The following is a 19,545-nucleotide window of genomic DNA, read 5'->3' as shown; positions in this document are numbered from 1 at the left end:
TGCAAACTTCAGAAGGCGCAGGCAGCACTTTTATGTACTTTTCGTTTGTAAATCCATCAAGAATTCAGCGAGGTATGAGTGTTTAAGTGAGAAAAGCATCCACCTTGCCTCCGACTACAGTACAGCGCACTTTTTTCGAATGATGCGCTTCTAGAAGTAGCAGCAGAGTTTGGCAGCTCTCTGTTATTACTCTGCATTTTTAGCTATATTTCTATCTTTAATTGTTTCTTTTGCTTATTTTTGCTCAATACTGGACTTTTTTGACAACAACTCATGGATATGTCTGCTGGAAGGAGAGTTTATTCAAGAGAGGAGCTTCTTGCATTACGATGGAGCAAATCTGGAGGATATCACCCTTTTCCTGCTGAGATAAAGAAGCCTTTCCGAGGATGTCGTGCTGGTGCAAAGTTAAAGGCCAGGAGATGGAGATACAAGCCCTTTCTTCCTTCAGTCATCATGGGGAATGTCAACTCTCTGCCCAACAAAAAGGATGAACTGGAGATACTGGTGAAGACACAGAATGTATACCGTGAGTGCAGCCTCATGTGCTTTACTGAGACCTGGTTGAATCAAAACATCTCTGATTCCTGTGTGGATATCCCTGGCTTCACGCTGATACGTCTGGACAGAGACACCAAAGCTAGTGGCAAGTCAAAAGGTGGAGGACTGGTTTTATACATCAATCAGAGATGGTGTAATCCTGATCATACTACAGTCAAAGTGAAGATGTGTTGTCCGGACATCGAACTGTTGGCAGTTGGGATGAGGCCATATTACCTTCCCAGAGAATTCAGTCATATAATAACAATCCTCGTGTACATTCCACCCAAAGCAACTGCTGAAGTTCCATGTGATGTTAGATAGATAGATAGATAGATAGATAGATAGATAGATAGATAGATAGATAGATAGATAGATAGATAGATAGATAGATAGATAGATAGATAGATAGATAGAATTTATTGTCATTGTGACATGTAAAATGCACAACGAAATTTAAAAGTGCCATACAGTTGGTGCAACATTAAAACTACAACATAAAAAACACAGCACAACAGTAAAACAACAGTGATGAATATAAAACAACAATACAAAAATCATTTCATTTGCCATTGCACAGTCCCATAATTGTAAAAGTGCTGTTAATGCTTGTTTTTTGAAGCGTTAAGGGTGGTTATTGCCGTTGGATAGAAACTGTTTTTTAATCTGTTTGTTCTTGTTTTGATTGTCCTGTACCGTCTGCCTGATGGCAGCAGTTCAAACATGGAGTGGCCTGGGTGAAAAGTGTCCTTTAAGATTTTCTGGGCTCAATTAAAACAGAGAACACTGTGCAGTTCGTCTAGTGAGGGGAGGAGGCAGCCCACGATTTTCTGGGCTGTGTCAATCACCCTCTGAAGCACAGTTCTCTGGGCGACTGTGCAGCTTGTGAACCACACACACAAACAGTATGTCAGTACTGGCTCAATGCAGCACCTGTAGAAGGACACAAGCAGTTTCTGTCTGGTGTTGTTCTTCCTGAGAACCCTCAAGAAGTGAAGTCTCTGCTGCGCCTTTTTGAGCACCTCTGTGCTGTTCACGTTCCATGTCAACCCCTCCTCAATGTGGACCCCCAGGAAACGGAAGTGTGACACCCGCTCCACTCTGTCCCCGTTGATGATTAGTGGTTGAATGTCAGTTTTCTTCCTCCTATAGTCGACCACTAGCTCCTTGGTCTTGGATGTATTGAGGAGCAGGTTGTTCTGACTGCACCACGCTACTAGATGTTCCACTTCCAAGAAACTGTTGCCAGGCTACAGACTCATCCTGAGGCTCTCATAATAATATCTGGAGACTTTAACCATGTTAGCCTCTCCTCTTATCTCACTGGTTTTAAACAGTTTGTCAATTGCCCAACCAGAGTGAATAGAACACTTGATCTTCTATATGCCAACGTCAAAGATGCATACAGTGCCACCGCATTACCACCACTGGGCAGGTCGGATCACAATCTGGTTTTACTTCAGTCTTGTTACAGACCCTGCGTATTGAGGCAGCATGCAACTACTGTAACAGTTAGAAAATGGACACCTGAGGCCAGTGAGGCTCTGAGAGACTGCTTTGAGTGCACAGACTGGAATGTATTGTTAGAAACAGATGAAAATAGTATAGATATTGATAAACAAGTTGACTGTTTTACTGAATACATCAACTTCTGTGAAGACAACATCATACCATCAAAGACTGTACTCCGTTTCTCCAATAACAAACCCAGGATCACAAGTGACATCAAGGATATCCTCAATCAGAAAAAGGAAGCCTTTAGAGATGGCGACAAAGAACGGCTCAAACTGGTGCAAAAAGTGCTGAAGAGGAGATTAAGGGAGGCTAAGGTGAAATATAAAAAGAACATTGAGAGACAACTACAAAATAATAACATGCGGGAGGTGTGGAGAGGAATCAACAACATCTCTGGTTATAACACAAAGACAAGGCAGCCAATTGTGGGTGATGTTGAACGTGCTAATGAATTCAACCAGTTCTTCAACAAGTTTGACACAGCGACCACTTCCTCTTCTACTGCTGCTCCTTCTACACATCTGTGTCTCTCCACCACTCCTGCTACATCCCCTCTTACACCTGTGCCTCTTCCACCGTCACCGTCTGTCACAGCTTTAGGAGTGAGCTTAGAGTTAGGAAGACTGTGCTCAGGGAAGGCTGCTGGTCCAGATGGTGAGTGTCCAAGACTGCTTAAGGACTGTGCTGCCCAATTGTGTGAACCCCTTCAGAGGATCTTCAACCTGAGTCTACAGTTGGGTCAGGTCCCGGCTCTGTGGAAAACATCTTGTATTGTGCCGGTACCAAAACTCAAATGCCCAGCTGAACTTAACGACTACAGACCAGTTGCCCTCACCTCACATGTTATGAAAACCTTTGAGAGGCTGCTTTTACGTCTGTTGAGACTTGAGGTCAAAGACATTCTAGAACCTCTGCAGTTTGCATATAGAAATCATATTGGAGTGGATGATGCAGTTACATACATGCTCCACCGTGCCCTGTGCTATCTAGAAGAACCTGGCACCTATGTAAGAATTATGTTCTTTGATTTTTCAAGTGCATTTAACACCATCCAGCCCATGATATTGAGAGATAAGCTCAAAGACATAGGAGTGAACCCATCCTTTGTCTCCTGGATCACAGACTATCTCACAGAGAGGCCACAGTTAGTCAGGTTGGGAAACTGCGTCTCTGGGACGGTCATGAGCAGCACGGGGGCTCCACAAGGAACTGTTCTGGCTCCATTCCTATTCACACTTTATACTGCAGACTTCAAATACAACTCTGAGTCCTGTCACATCCAAAAATACTCCGATGACACTGCTATTGTGGCGTGTATCCAAAATGGACAGGAATCTGAATACAGGGATCTGATAAAAGCTTTCTGTGACTGGAGTCATAGAAATTGTCTCCTACTGAACACCTCAAAAACAAAGGAAATGATTGTGGATTTCCGAAAGTCTGGGCTCTGCCATCAGCCAGTTAACATCCATGGGGTGGACGTGGAGGTGGTGTCAACATACAAATATCTTGGTGTACATCTGGACAACAAGTTGGACTGGTCCCTTAATACAGATGCACTCTTTAAGAAGGGGCAGAGCCGTCTCTTTTTCTTAAGGAAGCTCAGATCAATTGACGTCTGTGGAAAGCTGCTGCAGATGTTTTATCAGTCTGTGGTAGCCAGTGCTTTGTTTTATGGTGCAGTCTGCTGGGGAAATAGTTTAAAGCAGAAGGACAAGAGGCGACTGGAAAAACTGGTGAAGAGAGCTAGCTCCGTGGTTGGATCCAGTTTGGACTCACTGAAGGCTGTGGTGGAAAGGTATACACAGAAGAAAGTGGAGGCCATCATCTGTCACTCTGATCACCCACTTCACACCATCATAGTCCAGAGAAAAAGCAGTCGGGGACGTCTTACCTCTGTGCGCTGCAGGACCGAGAGATACCGAAGATCGTCCCTCCCTGCAGCCATCAGAGTGTACAATTCTTTGCTTGGAAGAGAGCCCAAACAACTTGAATTTCCCTTCGGGGATCAATAAAGTATATCTTATCTTATCTTATCTTATCTTAAAGCAGTCTCCTGCCCCAAGATGGCCGCCAGTGACGATCCCATAGTGCTGACTCTGATGAGATAGCACTTCATGTAGGCAGGCTATGCGTGTGTGTGAAACCTGCTAAAGTCTGATTCATATTTGAGTAGTGTGACCACGAGCCATACTCTCCAGAGGGTGAACAGCGCTGCAGAGGCCAATCGAGCCAGAGCACGGCAGGGTTTGGATGGCCAGTTTGACCGTGCCCTGAGAAATAATTCATTTACGTGTTTGGCAGAAGTCAGCAACAGATGCTTTAAAGTTACTTCCTCCTCCAGAAGAGAGGCAGTGGCCAGTAGACTAGTTGGAGGAGAAATACAGGCTCACTACCAGAGCCCACTGCCAGGGAGTCTGAGGTGTGAAGAGATATGTGTATGTGGCTCTGCCATCCCTCCCAGGGTTTGTTTATGTATAGCAAGGGCAAGCAGTCATAATAAGCTATAAATGCAGTGCATGCCCAAGCCCTCAAATAAAATCATTGAAAATATTCATCTGTCAGTGTGTTCTATTAAACAATACCTTAGTTTTACTGTTTTGTTCTTAAATTCCTGCCTTATCTCTCCTGTTTTGTTTGCGAAAAGCTGGAAAGCTGACAGCTTGTTTCCCGCATGCGCACTGTGATACCGAGCAGTATCAGTGATAGAGGCTGTGTTTACTGTACATGAACATTTTGAATGGCAAAAAATCTGTCAGTGAAGCAGCTTATCTGCCAATGGGCATGCTCATAGCTGGATTAACTTCATAACTTCATTGCCACAGTAGCAGAGTCAAAATGAGTGAAATCAATTCAATTCAGTCTTTGTGTTCAGTGCCGTTGTCCCGGGGAACTTTTGTGGAAAAGAAGAATATAATTTCAAGTGGTCGGCCTACTCCTGAATTAGTTATCACAAAAACGGCAAAGAATTTTGTCCGTCACTTTCAAGCTAGCACTTAGCCAGATATAAATGGCTAGCTGGCTGTCCACAAGTTAGCAAATTGTTCTGCTGGCCATGTCTCCTTGTTTTTTTCCACGGAGTACACAGTCTAAACTACGACAGGTTATGGTGATTTAAACAACCTTCACACTGCTCTGAGCAAGCACAAGCGCGCATCTCTGCACATACTTTGTACTGTAAATTCCAACACAAAAACTACAGAGCCCTGGAGATGTCTCACTATAATATAGCGAGGCAACGCTTTATTTATCCTGTTCAGTCACTATACTATAGTGTGGAGGGAACGCTTTGTTAATGCGTGCAAGGCGTTCCCTTGCCTTAATAAAATATTCTGTAGTCTAACACCTCCGGGGCTCCGTGAAAAACATATAACATGTTTTTATTGATAAATAAATAAATAGCTAAAAAATGGGCGCTCACTGTAGTTAACACTTCAGCATGACCATTGTAACAAGTCACCTCTCGCCACTGATGTAAAGTATGTTCCAATGGGACCAGCTCATAACTAACCATTGTAAAAGAAGTTTTAAACACTCACACAAATGTACAATAGTTGGCTGACAAGGGATAAGTTGAGAGAAAGCTTTACCAACTCATATCACAGCTTCCCTAAACGACTATTTACCCAGCAGCAGTGGCGTGGCGTGGAGATTTTTTTTGAGGAAGCCAAGTCAGACAAAGCCTGTTATCTGTATTTTTTTAAGGGAGTGGGGTACATAAAGGCTATGTTGCAGTTTGTATCGCTATTTCATGTAACGGACCTGTTAGAGCGCCCAGAGAGCGCTCGTTTTACTTACTTTGAACACCGACACACGCCCTTTAGCTCTCCCACCCTCACTCACTCATTCACACACGTACCTTGTCCTCTTGACTTAGCTTAAACATCTTATTAATTCATTCAACCGCCCACTTAAACACACAACCGGCCGCTTCATGCACATTGTGCTAACCTCCCTGATTTCATTCAGTGGCTCGAGGATGACGATACTGTGATTTGATTGGTTTGAGGCCAAAGACGGGGTGGCTTCCCTTGGCACAGTCTTGGTCAATCACAGATGAGCAGTGGCATGACCACGGCCTCGTCTGATTGGTTAATCATTCTGTTTTTTTTTCACCAAGGGATGCCAACTCTGCTTGGCTTCCTTGCGGACAACAGCGTGCAGTATCGTATTTTCACCACGCATTCGCCACAGAACATTTAGGAGGGCGCTGTTTTACACATTGTAAAATGCTCGATAACTAGAGGAGAGGAATAAGGAAGAGATGACGGTGACAAAACACAGAAGAAGTATCGAAACTGTTAAAAAGGAATATTTTCATTAAATCACAGCTACAGTCTAAAAAAAGAGAGGAAGCATGGCTTCCCTTGGCCTCCGGGAGAAAACGCCACTGTCCAGCAGCACCTTATCCTGTAGAATTCCAGGGCATTCCATACCAAATGGGGTACGTTATCACTCCAGTGTGTTCAGGTTCTACCCTAGAGTCCCCAGTTATCCATAAATGCAGCAAATACACAGAAAGATGTCCAGCCTGGGTAATTGTTTTTTTTTTTTTAAGTAAAGGGTCTGGGACTTTTCTCAGATTACAGCCACACTTTATAGCACACTCATTTGTGACACTCCCGTCTGTGACCTAACTCCTCTGGTCACTTGTCACCATCAGTGAGGGTTAAAACAGAGATGGATCAGTACAGCACTGTTAGGGATGGATTAGAGCCCTTCAAGGTGAGACAAGTCTCAACTGTTTGTATTAGAAAACTTTATTGTTGGATGAAAAAACACTTGCCATACAGCGCATCCAGAAAGTATTCACTGCTTCATTTTTTTCTCATGTTCTCATGTTGCAGCCTCATTCAAAACTCTACACACAACACCCATGACTTGACAAAAAAGGTGTTCATATATATTTTTTTAATTTATTAAAAATATCACCCCATGGGAACAGGCCGGGCCTGTTCCCATGGGGCCCGGCCGGGCACAGCCCGAAGAGGCAACGTGGGACCCCCTTCCCGTGGACTCACCACCCGCAGGAGGGGCCATAGGGGTCGGGTGCAGTGTGAGTTGGGCGGCAGCCGGAGGCAGGGACCTTGGCGGTCTGATCCTCGGCTGCAGAAGCTAGCTCTAGGGACGTGGAACGTCACCTCTCTGGCGGGGAAGGAGCCTGAGCTGGTGCGGGAGGTTGAGAAGTTCCGGCTAGACATAGTCGGCCTCACCTCAACGCACAGCAAGGGCTCTGGATCCAGCCTTCTCGAGAGGGGTTGGACTCTCTTCTACTCTGGAGTTGCCGATGGTGAGAGGCGGCGGGCTGGGGTGGCGATACTCGTTGCCCCCAGGCTCGGTGCCTGTACGTTGGAGTTCACCCCGGTGGACGAGAGGGTAGCCTCCCTCCGCCTTCGGGTGGGGGGACGGATCCTGACTGTTGTTTGTGGCTATGGTCCAAATAGCAGTTCAGAGTATCCACCCTTTCTGGAGTCCTTGGAGGGAGTGCTTGAGAGTGCTCCGTCTGGGGATTCCCTTGTCCTACTGGGGGACTTCAACGCTCACGTCGGCAATGACAGTGAGACCTGGAGGGGCGTGATTGGAAGGAATGGCCCCCCCGATCTGAACCCGAGTGGTGTTTTGTTGTTGGATTTCTGTGCTCGTCACAGGTTGTCCATAACGAACACCATGTTCAAGCATAAGGGTGTCCATATGTGCACCTGGCACCAGGACACCCTAGGTCGCAGTTCGATGATCGACTTTGTAGTCGTGTCATCGGACTTGCGGCCGCATGTCTTGGACACTCGGGTAAAGAGAGGGGCGGAGCTGTCAACCGATCACCACCTGGTGGTGAGTTGGCTCCGATGGTGGGGGAAGATGCCGGTCAGACCTGGTAGACCCAAACGTATCGTGAGGGTCTGCTGGGAACGTCTGGCAGAATCTCCCGTCAGAGAGAGCTTTAACTCCCACCTCCGGGAGAGCTTCAACTGTGTTCCGGGGGATGTAGGGGACATTGAGTCTGAATGGACTTTGTTCCGTGCATCCATTGTTGAGGCGGCTGATCGGAGCTGTGGCCGTAAGGTGGTTGGTGCCTGTCGGGGCGGCAACACCCGAACCCGCTGGTGGACACCAGTGGTGAGGGATGCCGTCCAGCTGAAGAAGGAGTCCTATCGTGCCTTTTTGGCGTGTGGGACTCCTGAGGCAGCAGACAGGTATCGACAGGCCAAGCGGAATGCAGCTTCGGCGGTCACCGAGGCAAAAACCCGGACATGGGAGGAGTTCGGCGAGGCCATGGAGAACGACTTCCGGACAGCTTCGAAGAGGTTCTGGACCACCATCCGGCATCTCAGGAGGGGGATGCAGTGCACTGTAAACACTGTGCTCAGTGGAGACGGTGCGCTGCTGACCTCGACTCGGGATGTTGTGGATCGGTGGAAGGAATACTTCGAAGACCTCCTCAATCCCACCGGCACGTCTTCCTTGGAGGAAGCAGGGTCTGGGAATGATGGGGTGGGCTCGTCCATCTCTGGGGTTGAAGTCGCCGAGGTGGTTAAAAAGCTCCTTGGTGGCAGGGCCCCGGGGGTGGATGAGATCCGCCCGGAGTTCCTTAAGGCCCTGGATGTTGTGGGTCTGTCGTGGCTGACACGACTTTGCAACATCGCGTGGACATCGGGGGTAGTGCCTCTGGATTGGCAGACCGGGGTGGTGGTCCCCCTTTTTAAGAAGGGGGACCGGAGGGTGTGTTCCAACTACAGGGGGATCACACTCCTCAGCCTCCCTGGTAAGGTCTATTCGGGGGTACTGGAGAGGAGGGTCCGTAAGATCGTCGAACCTCGGATTCAGGAGGAGCAATGTGGTTTTCGTCCTGGCCGTGGAACTGTGGACCAGCTCTATACCCTCAGCAGGGTTCTTGAGGGTGCATGGGAGTTTGCCCAACCTGTCCACATGTGTTTTGTGGACTTGGAGAAGGCATTCGACCGTGTCCCTCGGGGAGTCCTGTGGGGGGTTCTCCGGGAGTATGGGGTGTCGGGCTGCTTGTTACGAGCCGTCCGTTCCCTGTACGACCGGTGCCAGAGCTTGGTCCGCATTGCTGGCAGTAAGTCGGACTCGTTTCCAGTGAGGGTTGGACTCCGCCAGGGCTGCCCTTTGTCACCGATTCTGTTCATAACTTTTATGGACAGAATTTCTAGGCGCAGCCAGGGTGTCGAGGGGGTCCGGTTTGGTGACCTCAGGATTGGATCACTGCTTTTTGCAGATGATGTGGTCCTGTTGGCTCCATCAAGCCGTGACCTTCAACTCTCTCTGGAGCGGTTCGCAGCCCAGTGTGAAGCGGCTGGAATGAGAATCAGCACCTCCAAATCTGAGTCCATGGTCCTCAGCCGGAAAAGGGTGGACTGCCCTCTCCGGGTCGGGGATGAGATCCTGCCCCAAGTGGAGGAGTTTAAGTATCTCGGGGTCTTGTTCACGAGTGAGGGAAGGATGGAGCGAGAGATCGGCAGGCGGATCGGTGCGGCGTCCGCAGTAATGCGGACTCTGCACAGGTCTGTCGTGGCGAAGAGGGAGCTGAGCCGGAAGGCGAAGCTCTCTGTTTACCGGTCGATCTTCGTTCCCACCCTCACCTATGGTCATGAGCTTTGGGTAGTGACCGAAAGAACAAGATCGCGGGTACAAGCGGCCGAAATGAGCTTCCTCCGTAGGGTGGCTGGGCTCTCCCTTAGAGATAGGGTGAGAAGCTCGGCTATCCGGGAGGAGCTCGGAGTAGAGCCGCTACTCCTCCGCGTTGAGAGGAGCCAGATGAGGTGGCTCGGGCATCTGATGAGGATGCCTCCCGGACGCCTCCCTGGTGAGGTGTTCAGGGCACGTCCCACCGGGAGTAGACCCCGGGGCAGACCCAGGACACGCTGGAGAGACTACATCTCTCGGCTGGCCTGGGAACGTCTTGGGATCCCCCCGGAAGAGCTGGCTGAAGTGGCTAGGGAGAGGGAAGTCTGGGCTTCCCTGCTTAGGCTGCTGCCCCCGCGACCCGACCCCGGATAAGCGGAAGAAGATGGATGGATGGATGGAAAATATCACATGTTCATCAGTAACTCATCAGTAAATCATTGAACAATACCTGTTACACAATAAAATTTTATGTTTTAAGTAGTGCTGGGTAAGTTAACGCATTACTTTCGCATTAACCCATTAGTCTATAAACGCAGTCAATTATTTTATCGTGGATTAGCGCATGTTACTCACATGCTCTTATTTTGCAAAAGTCTGTTGCTGACTGCTGCGGAACCCAGAAATAAGTTGGCGGAAAAACACGCTGAATATCCAAAACAAGCATGGAGAAGAGGGGCAATGCCACAGAACTTTTACATGGCCATTTTCATTTCAAAGATCTTCCAGACGGCGGATTTGACAGAAACAAAGTTATTTGTAGCCACTGCCAAGCTGAATTTTCACATCACTGGAGTACTTCCAGCCTAAAATATCACCTTAATGCGAAGCACACTGTTGAAAGCAGCCAACCATTTAATAAAACAGACTATGGAGCAAGGCTTCGACAGACTACACTAAACAGTGTGTGGGAGAAGTATAGATAAACGAAAACAAGAGAAGCAACAAATGCCATAGGAAAGTGGATAGCTACAGACTGTAGGCTGATTAGTGTTGTGGAAGACGTCGGCCTGAGAAACATTGTGCAAACTGCAATAAATGACATCAAGTATGAGACATCCTCAAAACGCACCGTCACTCGAAGAATACACAAGTTATATGAAAAGGAGAGGACTGCAAAAGAGACAAAGTTACAGTGTGCACCTGCCGTCGCTCTCAGCAGGGACTACTGGACATCACTTGGTAACCACAGTTACCTTGGAGTTACAGTGCATTATATTGATGAAAAGTGGGTGCTACATTCACATGCTCTGTCTGTAATGAAAACAGAGGAGAGGCACTATGCTGAAACGTGTGGGACACTTCACTGAAGTTGTACAGGAGTGGAATTTGTCAGATAAAATCACCACACTTGGCACAGATTGTGCACAAAATATGATTGCTGCTGCTAGACAACTGCCTTTTGATCACTTCCCCTGCTTTGCACACAGTCTCCAGCGTTCTATCACAGTATCACTGAATAACAGTGCGTGTGACAGTGTCCTTGCCAAGTGCAGGAAAGTTGTGGGGCACTTTAAACACATTCCAGCAAATGCTGCAGAATTAGAGCAAAAACAAGTTGAACATGGACAGGAGGCCCTTGTGCAAGATGCACCAACCAGACTGAATTCAGCTCTGAACTTGATAAAAAGCATTCGAAAGAAAAAAAATTAGCCCCTGAGAGACGTCCTCGCCACAAGCACCAAAATTGCCATGCCAACTACAGCTGAAATGGACAAGCTGCAGAGTTTAGAAACACTACTGAGCCTTGCAGGTATGTTATAGATAATATTATGCACTGTCCTGTGTCCGATTTTACATAAGAGAGAAAAAATGTGTAAATGCAGCATGAATATGTAGAGGATATTTTTTGTGTGTCCAAGTGAATGCAATTTATCTTGCCTGAAGTAGAGTTGATTTCTGTTGCAGGTATTTGACTGTTCTTTTGGGAGGAGAAAAGTATGTCTCATGCTCTGTGGCTCTCCCTGCTTTCTGCCATCTCTCTTGGGTGATGGAGAGCTCAGATGATGACCCTGCCTACGTGACCAAGTTCAAGTCTACATTCAGAGAAGACCTAGAGAGGGAAATACCAACATCACACATCTGAAGATTGCTACTGCACTGAACCCAAGGTTCAAGGACCTCAAGTGTATCCCTAGAGCTGAAAGGAGTGAGGTGTGGGCCTCAATCACCAACTTACTCAAAGAAAAGAGGGTTACTGCAGAGAAACCCGTGGAAGAAAAAATCTCAGAGCCACCAAAGAAAAAGTTAACCCTGTTGGCTGCTTCATCTGAATCTGATTCTGAACATGAAGAAGACTCAATTGACAGCAGTGTGCATCGATACAGATCAGAGCCCACCATAAGTTCAGATTCCTGTCCATTAGAGTGGTGGTCCAAACATGCAGGCTCACACAGCAGCCTGGCTCCATATGCACAGAACTATTTGGCCACACCTGCAACTTCTGTCCCATGTGAAAGGTTGTTTTCTCTTCTCCTCTTTTCTCCTGATCATATTGTGCAGAAAAAGAGAGCTTCTTTATCTTCTGAAATGTAAACAATCTTATCTGTCTTAGTAACTGGCTTAGTGCAGAGGAGTAAAAAAAAAAAACAGAACTCCAATATAAACATGGACTTTACAGACTAGTCCTATGCACAGTAAATTCCAGCAGTGAACTTTTTTTGTGCTTCACCACATTTGGTACTGAACATTTACTGGTTATGCTGCTCCCTGATAAAAGATAAGTGTTTCTGCTGAAACCTCAGAAACTATCTGTTAAAATGTTATGACTGTGGCTCAGGGATTTGTGTGCAGATTATTATATTTTTCATAACAAGGATAATTTTAATGCCCTGGCCTGATTTAGATGTTACTGTATAACAAGTACTGATTTAGTGTTTGCATGACAGATGCTATGGCACTTTCATTCGTATAGCAGAACATTCCAATAAAAGCGTACTATACACTGCTTTTGAATTCATTATTGGATTTTGCACTTACAATGCAATTAATTGTGATTAATCCTGGAAATCATGTGATTAATTACAGTTAAAAGTTTTAATCATTGCCCAGCCCTAGTTTTAACTTAAACAACCAATAAAGTGTTCTGAGTTTTAGGTCTCTGAGCAAAAAGCAACAATGGCTGGTGTCAGACCTTCCCTGGGGTATACAAGTTTTATATGTAGGGATGGGCTGATCACTGATCACCCAAAATAAAGGTAATCTGCATCGACTGATTGGCTGGCTGATCAATCGGTTCATGTCTCTTCAGAATCCATACCCGGAAGGCGGGGAGTTTCCTTATCCTCATTCATGCAATCATTCATGTTCTTACCCACTTTCCACAGGGAAGAACAGCCATAAAGCATTAACAACGTGTGTGGCTAGTTAGCATTATAGCATTTGTCTGGCTCATGTAACAGTGTGTGCTTTATGATCAACATATGTAGTTTTTAAGAGTCCCGACTGTGCTAAGGCACTTTAATAGGGCACTTTATTTCTTTACTGCTCCGTGTGAGCCCACGACTCATTTTCCTCAGTTCTTCAGCCTTTTCTTCTTGTGCTGTTTTTATTGACTCTGCTACTCCTTCTTCTTCTACTGTTTTGACTGTACAGTCATCAACCCAGCTCATTACTGCCACCATCTCTACAGTGTGAGCCACAGTCATGAGTCAGTTGCGCTGTTTGCTGGGGTGTTTGTGTTCTTACTGCACAGGAACCACTACTGGGCTCAAATGGAAGCGAGCCGAGACCACCAATTTTTAGTGATCTCAACCTGCTTGTTTTGTCCCATATCCTAAAGCGATTACTGTGTTCACATATGCCCAAACGAACTAGGGTTTCAGGGGAGCTGCTCACTGTTTTGGAACAACTGCCCCAAATGAACCAGGTGTGAATACACCCTCAGTCTAAAAAAAAAAAAAAATTCTACAGGTTGCCATTATGTGTTGTGCGCTTAGTTAAGAGAAAAAATTAATTTATTCCATTTTGGAATGAGGCTATAACATAACAACATGTGGAAAAGGCCAGGGCGGACTGGCCATCGAGAGCACCGGGAGGTTTCCCGGTGGGCGGCTGCCTCAGTGGGCATCTGGGACGGTGCTGACAATGACAGCACACACACACACACACACACACACACACACACACACACACACACACACACACACACACACACACACACACACACACACACACACACACCGACAGCGGCGGCCGTCATCATGCAGAACCGTCCATTGACAGACCTGCAGCACCGGCCGTCGTTGGGCTGAACTGGTCGTTCATAGACCCACTTCACCCCCCCGACAGCAAGTGGTTCTGATGGCGGGGGGAGGGGGCGTCCCGTTGTTATGGGCTGGGCCGAGTTAAAGTCCAGGGCTGTTTTTCAGTCCCAGTCCGCCACTGGGATAAGGTACGCGCTGTAAAGACTTTCTGGATGAACTGTACTTTATTACTTACACTGCAGTAATGTGTATTACTCTCATGATATTGTCTTTCCTCACAGGTAAGTGCTGCTGCTGCTTCACAACACACGCACACACACACACACACACACACACACACACACACACACACACACACACACACACACACACACACACACACACACACACACACACACACACACACAAACTCCTAACCTACCTGCTGATGTAGGCCTCAGAAATCCTGGACTCAGTGGGTGAGTTGATGACTTTTCTTGAGCATTTCTCCTCTGCGGCATGCTCACTGCCAGCCTCACTGTCAGCTTTGTGACTCAGAGTGTCTGAAAAATTGTCGTCTCTGTGGTCAGAGAGGGAGGGCCATGAGACGGGAAAAACAGCACGAGGAAGTGACAGAAACAGCAGCAGACTTAAAAGAAAACCATAACCCAGAAGATCAGCTGCTCTTTGATAATCACACCGATGTTTGATGGCATATCCCCCCTACAAGATCTAGAGAGGCGCATGAGTCATATTTCCATCCTCACAGTATGCTTTCTGAAATGCACATGGATGCAAGCACCCAGACCCCAGCCTTTGAGTTTCATCAAATGGTGAGCCTGGAAGTAGCTGTCTGTCAAGGGCAGGAGTCTTTTGAACATGTGAATGAGACGAAAACAGAGGGGAAAAAATTCACACAGATCTTTCGTCTGTTGAGTCTTAAAGGTCCCATATTATGCAAAAATCACTTTATAAGGTCTGTTAGTTAAATTTTTGGGTCTTTGGCTTTCCTCCCAGCCCACAAAATGTGATATTTAATGACAAAACCTGTACTTAGTAGAGCTTGTGAATATAAAATCCTGACCTAAAACGAGCTGATGGAATTTCCAGGGTTTGCTGAAATCAGTGGGTCCCTTTTTTGAATATTCAGGAGCAAGTCTGACCTGATTGGTCCACTGGAGCAAATACCCCCGAACCCCCTCCCTGCCCACTCCCCTCCCCGCATCTTGGGAGAAATCTCTCCAGCAATGGGAAGAGGAGTGTGGCTGTTTTTGGCTGTAAACAACCACATAGTTCCATGCACAAGCTTCCCATCTCGGAGGGAGACAAGACTAAAGCCTGGCTCACACTACAGGATTTAAAAAATCTTAAAAGATTCTGAAATCGGGTTGTATCTCACACATAAGGAGAATCTTCATAGATCACCTTCTCTTAAATCTTAAGCACACTCTAACAAGATTTGTAAATACTGACCAGCACACACTACAGGATTTCACCAAGATTATTTGACCAGAGAGAGTGATGAACCACATGTGCTTAGTTGTTTGATCTGAGGTTTTTAGCGCACTGGTGGGACAGGAGGAGAGAGAAGTGGAGCTGTCTGCAGAGGTGCCTTTCATCCATTACGCGCATGCAGAGGGACAGAGGTGAAACTGTTGCTGTATCAGCCAATAATGGCATGATCTCACACCCATCACTGATAAAACAACAGTTTGCTACTGTATGAAAATGGCGTGGTTATGTGTTATTTTTAAAGGCATTAATGAACTGGCTCGAGTGGGCCAGTGGAGCGTGCAGTCAGCTGACCCGGAGCCTTTCAGTTGCACTTTGAGCCTGCTTTTGTTGTTTGTTGTCCGGTCTCTTGCAAGGGGGCTCGCTCTCTCTCTCTCTCTCTTGTCTGTTGTCATCCTCAGTGAGAATGAATGTTGTAATCATCCAGATAAATATCAAACATGTTTGAAAATTATCAGGGACGGCGAGTCTGTGAGACGATCATGGGGCTAAAGATTCATCTGTCAACCGCTCACACTAGAAGATAATCTTGGCCGAATGTCAGGGCGTTCATTTATGAGGGAAATATTCCAGCTACACTCAGTAAAACCATGCATGTGTGTGCTAGTCACTTCACAGCCCACTGCTTTTCCAACTTTGGACAGTACAACAGAGTGCTAGCGAATAGACTGGTCCTGAATCCAGGCGCGTTACCAACCATACGCCAACAAACCTCGGACCCTGGAAATGTGAGTATTTAAAATGCTGTGTGGTGTGAAGCAGATTGGAAGAGCTTTTCCTCAGTGTCCCCGTCTCTGTGTTAGCTTCAGGATGGGCTCAAGCTGTGGTTAGCCTGTTGTTTTAGCCTGTAATGTTACAGTAAAGGAGCTTCACTGTTTTCTAGACATTGTGCACTTGGAGCTCGTGGTGCCACTCTCAGTGACGCTGAGAGTGGGGCGGTATCAGCGGTGGCTCATATACATATGAAGGTCACGCCCACTAAATCAGAGTGTTCTGAACTGAGGGGCTATGAGAGCCTAATAACAATGCTGCTGTGCTTTATTTATTGCCTGGACCAAAACATGTTACTACCATTTCATGAAGACATCAATGATCCATAATAAACTGCAGAAAAGGAGCATAATATGGGACCTTTAAGCGTCATCCAGCCCTCTCTCAGACGTCTCTCTGGGTGTTTTATTGTGGCCTCTTTTGCAGCACAAGCAGGGATCAGCACCCTTTGGGCTCCCGCTCTCTTAGCCTGTTCTGTTCAAAGAGAGAAAGAGAGGGAAATGGCTGTAAATTTTCCCACTCTTTTATTTTCTGAAGATGACAACAGAGGCCTTCCTGGTAAATTATTGATGGAGGCACAGTGACGGGACAGCAGCAGGTAAAGAGAAAAAAGCAAAGAGGGAGCTGCCTTCGAAATATCCATTTTATTGGCCAGCTGCTAAGTGGACCTGATCCACTGTCCAAAGAGACAGTGGATCAGGTCCATTAGGCTCACAGAGAATGGAAATTGCAGATAATGTGTTTGTGCAAAGTGTGGGAGACAGGGGGGCTGGATGAGGACACTGGAGATGAAGAGTGATCGGAGCAGGGTCAGCTGAATGCATGAATCTTAGAGCAAAGTTTAAAAAAAATGTGTTATTTGACCCACAGGTGGTTAGAGCTCTAAGCTCCGCTTCCTTTGGGCTCTTAGTGAGGCTGGGGGTGTGCCGCTCAGTACAGCTCCAAAAGTTAGAGAGTCGATCACCTGGGTGATCTAGTCAAATTCAAACTGAAAATAAGCTTTTTTAGCATATTTTTTTCAATTATGATGCCAAAGCTTATGTTCATGTAAAAGCATTAAAAAACAAATCAACAGCAATCACATATGAAGAACTCAAAGGCCAATAACCTCAATCAAAAATAAATGGAACAATAATAAAATAACAAAAGACATCAAACACAACATCTAGTCTTTGTGTGCAAACTCTGTTATATATATATATCTGTGATATGCTGCTTCTTGGAATAAGAAAATAATTCCATCTGAGGACAACTGTACTCCACTCAGCTCTTAAGCTAGACGTGAGAAGTTTGGAGCTGTTCAGATGTATCCAGACATCAGTCCTGTTTAAACCTGATGGAAAACACTCACATGTCTTGGACCACAATGTACTGATGAGGAACCAGGCCATCTAGGCCGTTGTGCCGACCCTCCCACCAGTCCTCCGATGCCCGCTGGTACAGCAGCAGTGAGGCGCCCTTCTTGAAGGATAGCTCCCGGGAAGAGCGCCCGATGTAGTCAAACTTGGCAATGGCTTCCATGGGCTCCCCCTCTATGAGTGAGAAGGATTACACGGGTCAGCTTCACAGAGGAATGAGACATGAAGCATCACATTTTAGTGCTTTTAGACAACACATAACATGCTTTAATTCAGAAGATCATCAGAGCTTATTCTCAGTAATTGTGCACAAGGTGCTTGTGTGTGCCGTTAAAAGCACATGGAGTTCAAGTGGGCCGGTTCATTATTTCAGTTGAAGTCAATAGTAACCTAGTTCTATGACAGAAGGCCAGGGCCACAACAGGTCCTGAGGGGCTTCAACAAGATAATTATAGAAGCTGCGGAGAAGAGATCTATATGACTCAGGGGCATGACACTCACTGTATGGATCATAGCCCTGGGTTGATGGCAGCTCAATAAGGGTAAAAGTAGAGCCCTGGATCAGTGACATTGGTGGTAAACTTCAGAGAGAGAGCAGGAGGAGTTATTACAGACATAAACATGAGATGCACTGAGCAGCTTCATTTGAATTGTCCAGCCTGATTTCTCTCTACACAGCCTGGAATGAGCGTAATCATTGTTTACAGTGAAAAAATCCCCCAGCTCCAGCAGACTCTCCTCTTCAGGAAGGTGCATGTCTCAGAGCTGATATGCATTCTTTGCAGCAACTCAGGTCTAAAATTAGCTTCTTTGGTCCTCGTTCTCCTACCTCTGCTCCTCTCTAATCTCACTACCCTGCTTCAGGTCAGACAGGAGGTCTCTTGACAGATGCAGCCTTGCCCTCACACGGACTGTCTACACACAAAGAGCAGGAGGGGGAGGAGGGGGAAATATAGACATGGTTTGAGCATCTTACTTTCGCTAAGAGTCCTTTTTGACCTAATTCATTTCTGATTTACACATCTGTTTATTTCCCCAACCTTTGACCTGGCACCGCCCCTGAACCACTTGCACAAACCTATTTGGACTGACACGTCTGGTCATGACATCATTCCAATGACATGTGACAAGCAGAAATTATCTTTCTGAATTACTTCAGCTGAACTGGTGCTGGACAAGGTTGTTAATTCTGCTGATAAATAATGGGGATTTCTCTTACATCAACTCATTTATCCATCTATCCATCAAAATGTTCATGCAGGGCACACAGTAAGTATGCAGCAGAGAGAGGAGCCATTAAGTCAGAGCCCAGAGCAGTATAGGATCCCTGTCTTGTTGTCCGGTCATAACAGAGGTGTTTCAGATCCTACCAGTCAGCAATGGAAACTGTCACGTAACGACTCAAAAACAGTGGGACCCTGAGAGGTGGAGGCCTGTGGGGCATGAGATATGAACAATCAGATGTCTAACACAAGCCAGTGAAGCAGTCAGTGTAAATGGGACAAGCTACATGTGACTCCACTCCTTTTCTTGTCAGAATCAGGTACACAGCTTACTTTTGTCAGAAAGGATCAAACTGATCCAGAATCTCAGGATTCTTGAAATGGAGCACCAGAATCCACATAAAGGCTCCTCGCAACGTCCTAGATAACCACCTCTATACCAGGAGGCAGTGGATGGATTAGTTTAAAACTTTAAACGCTGAACTGGACAAATGTGTTTTTCTTTTCTACAGCCTGAATCTAGCCCCCTGCCAGGGTTCAACTACACTAATTTTGTTCTGGACTTAAAAAGATGAAGTTGGATTGATTACAATTCTTTACATGGTTAATAATGTCCTCTATTGTACACTGCTGTTAAAACACATCCAATCTGATACATTGTATGTCTCCTGGGACATTGGGGAACAAGGGCACCCTGCTGCACTTCTGCAGAGCCCTTTACCATCAGTGTGTCAGTTAGTTCACCTCTGACCTTGTTGATGATTAACCAGCAGATAAAATCCATGTTTGAATGGAGAGTAA

General features: G+C 46.3%; 1 protein-coding gene across 1 annotated transcript in view; it reads right to left on the bottom strand.

The window, feature by feature from the left end:
- The window catches only part of LOC141786431 (SLIT-ROBO Rho GTPase-activating protein 1-like), a 74,241-nt gene that overhangs the window by 13,180 nt on the left and 41,516 nt on the right, over nt 1–19,545 (bottom strand). The window contains exons 12-13 of the mRNA XM_074665075.1: nt 17,515–17,695; nt 14,323–14,460 (exon numbers count right to left, since the gene is read on the bottom strand). Coding sequence (XP_074521176.1) covers nt 14,323–14,460; nt 17,515–17,695 — 319 coding nt within the window. The remainder of the gene's footprint in view (nt 1–14,322; nt 14,461–17,514; nt 17,696–19,545) is intronic.

Source organism: Halichoeres trimaculatus, unplaced genomic scaffold (assembly GCF_033239565.1).
Source record: "Halichoeres trimaculatus isolate MK-OKI-2021-1 unplaced genomic scaffold, fHalTri1.1 fHalTri1_scaffold_28, whole genome shotgun sequence".
Classification (NCBI taxonomy): Eukaryota; Metazoa; Chordata; class Actinopteri; order Labriformes; family Labridae; genus Halichoeres; species Halichoeres trimaculatus.
The sequence above is the reverse complement of the archived record's forward strand: the minus strand, read 5'-3'. Positions and strand labels throughout refer to the sequence as shown.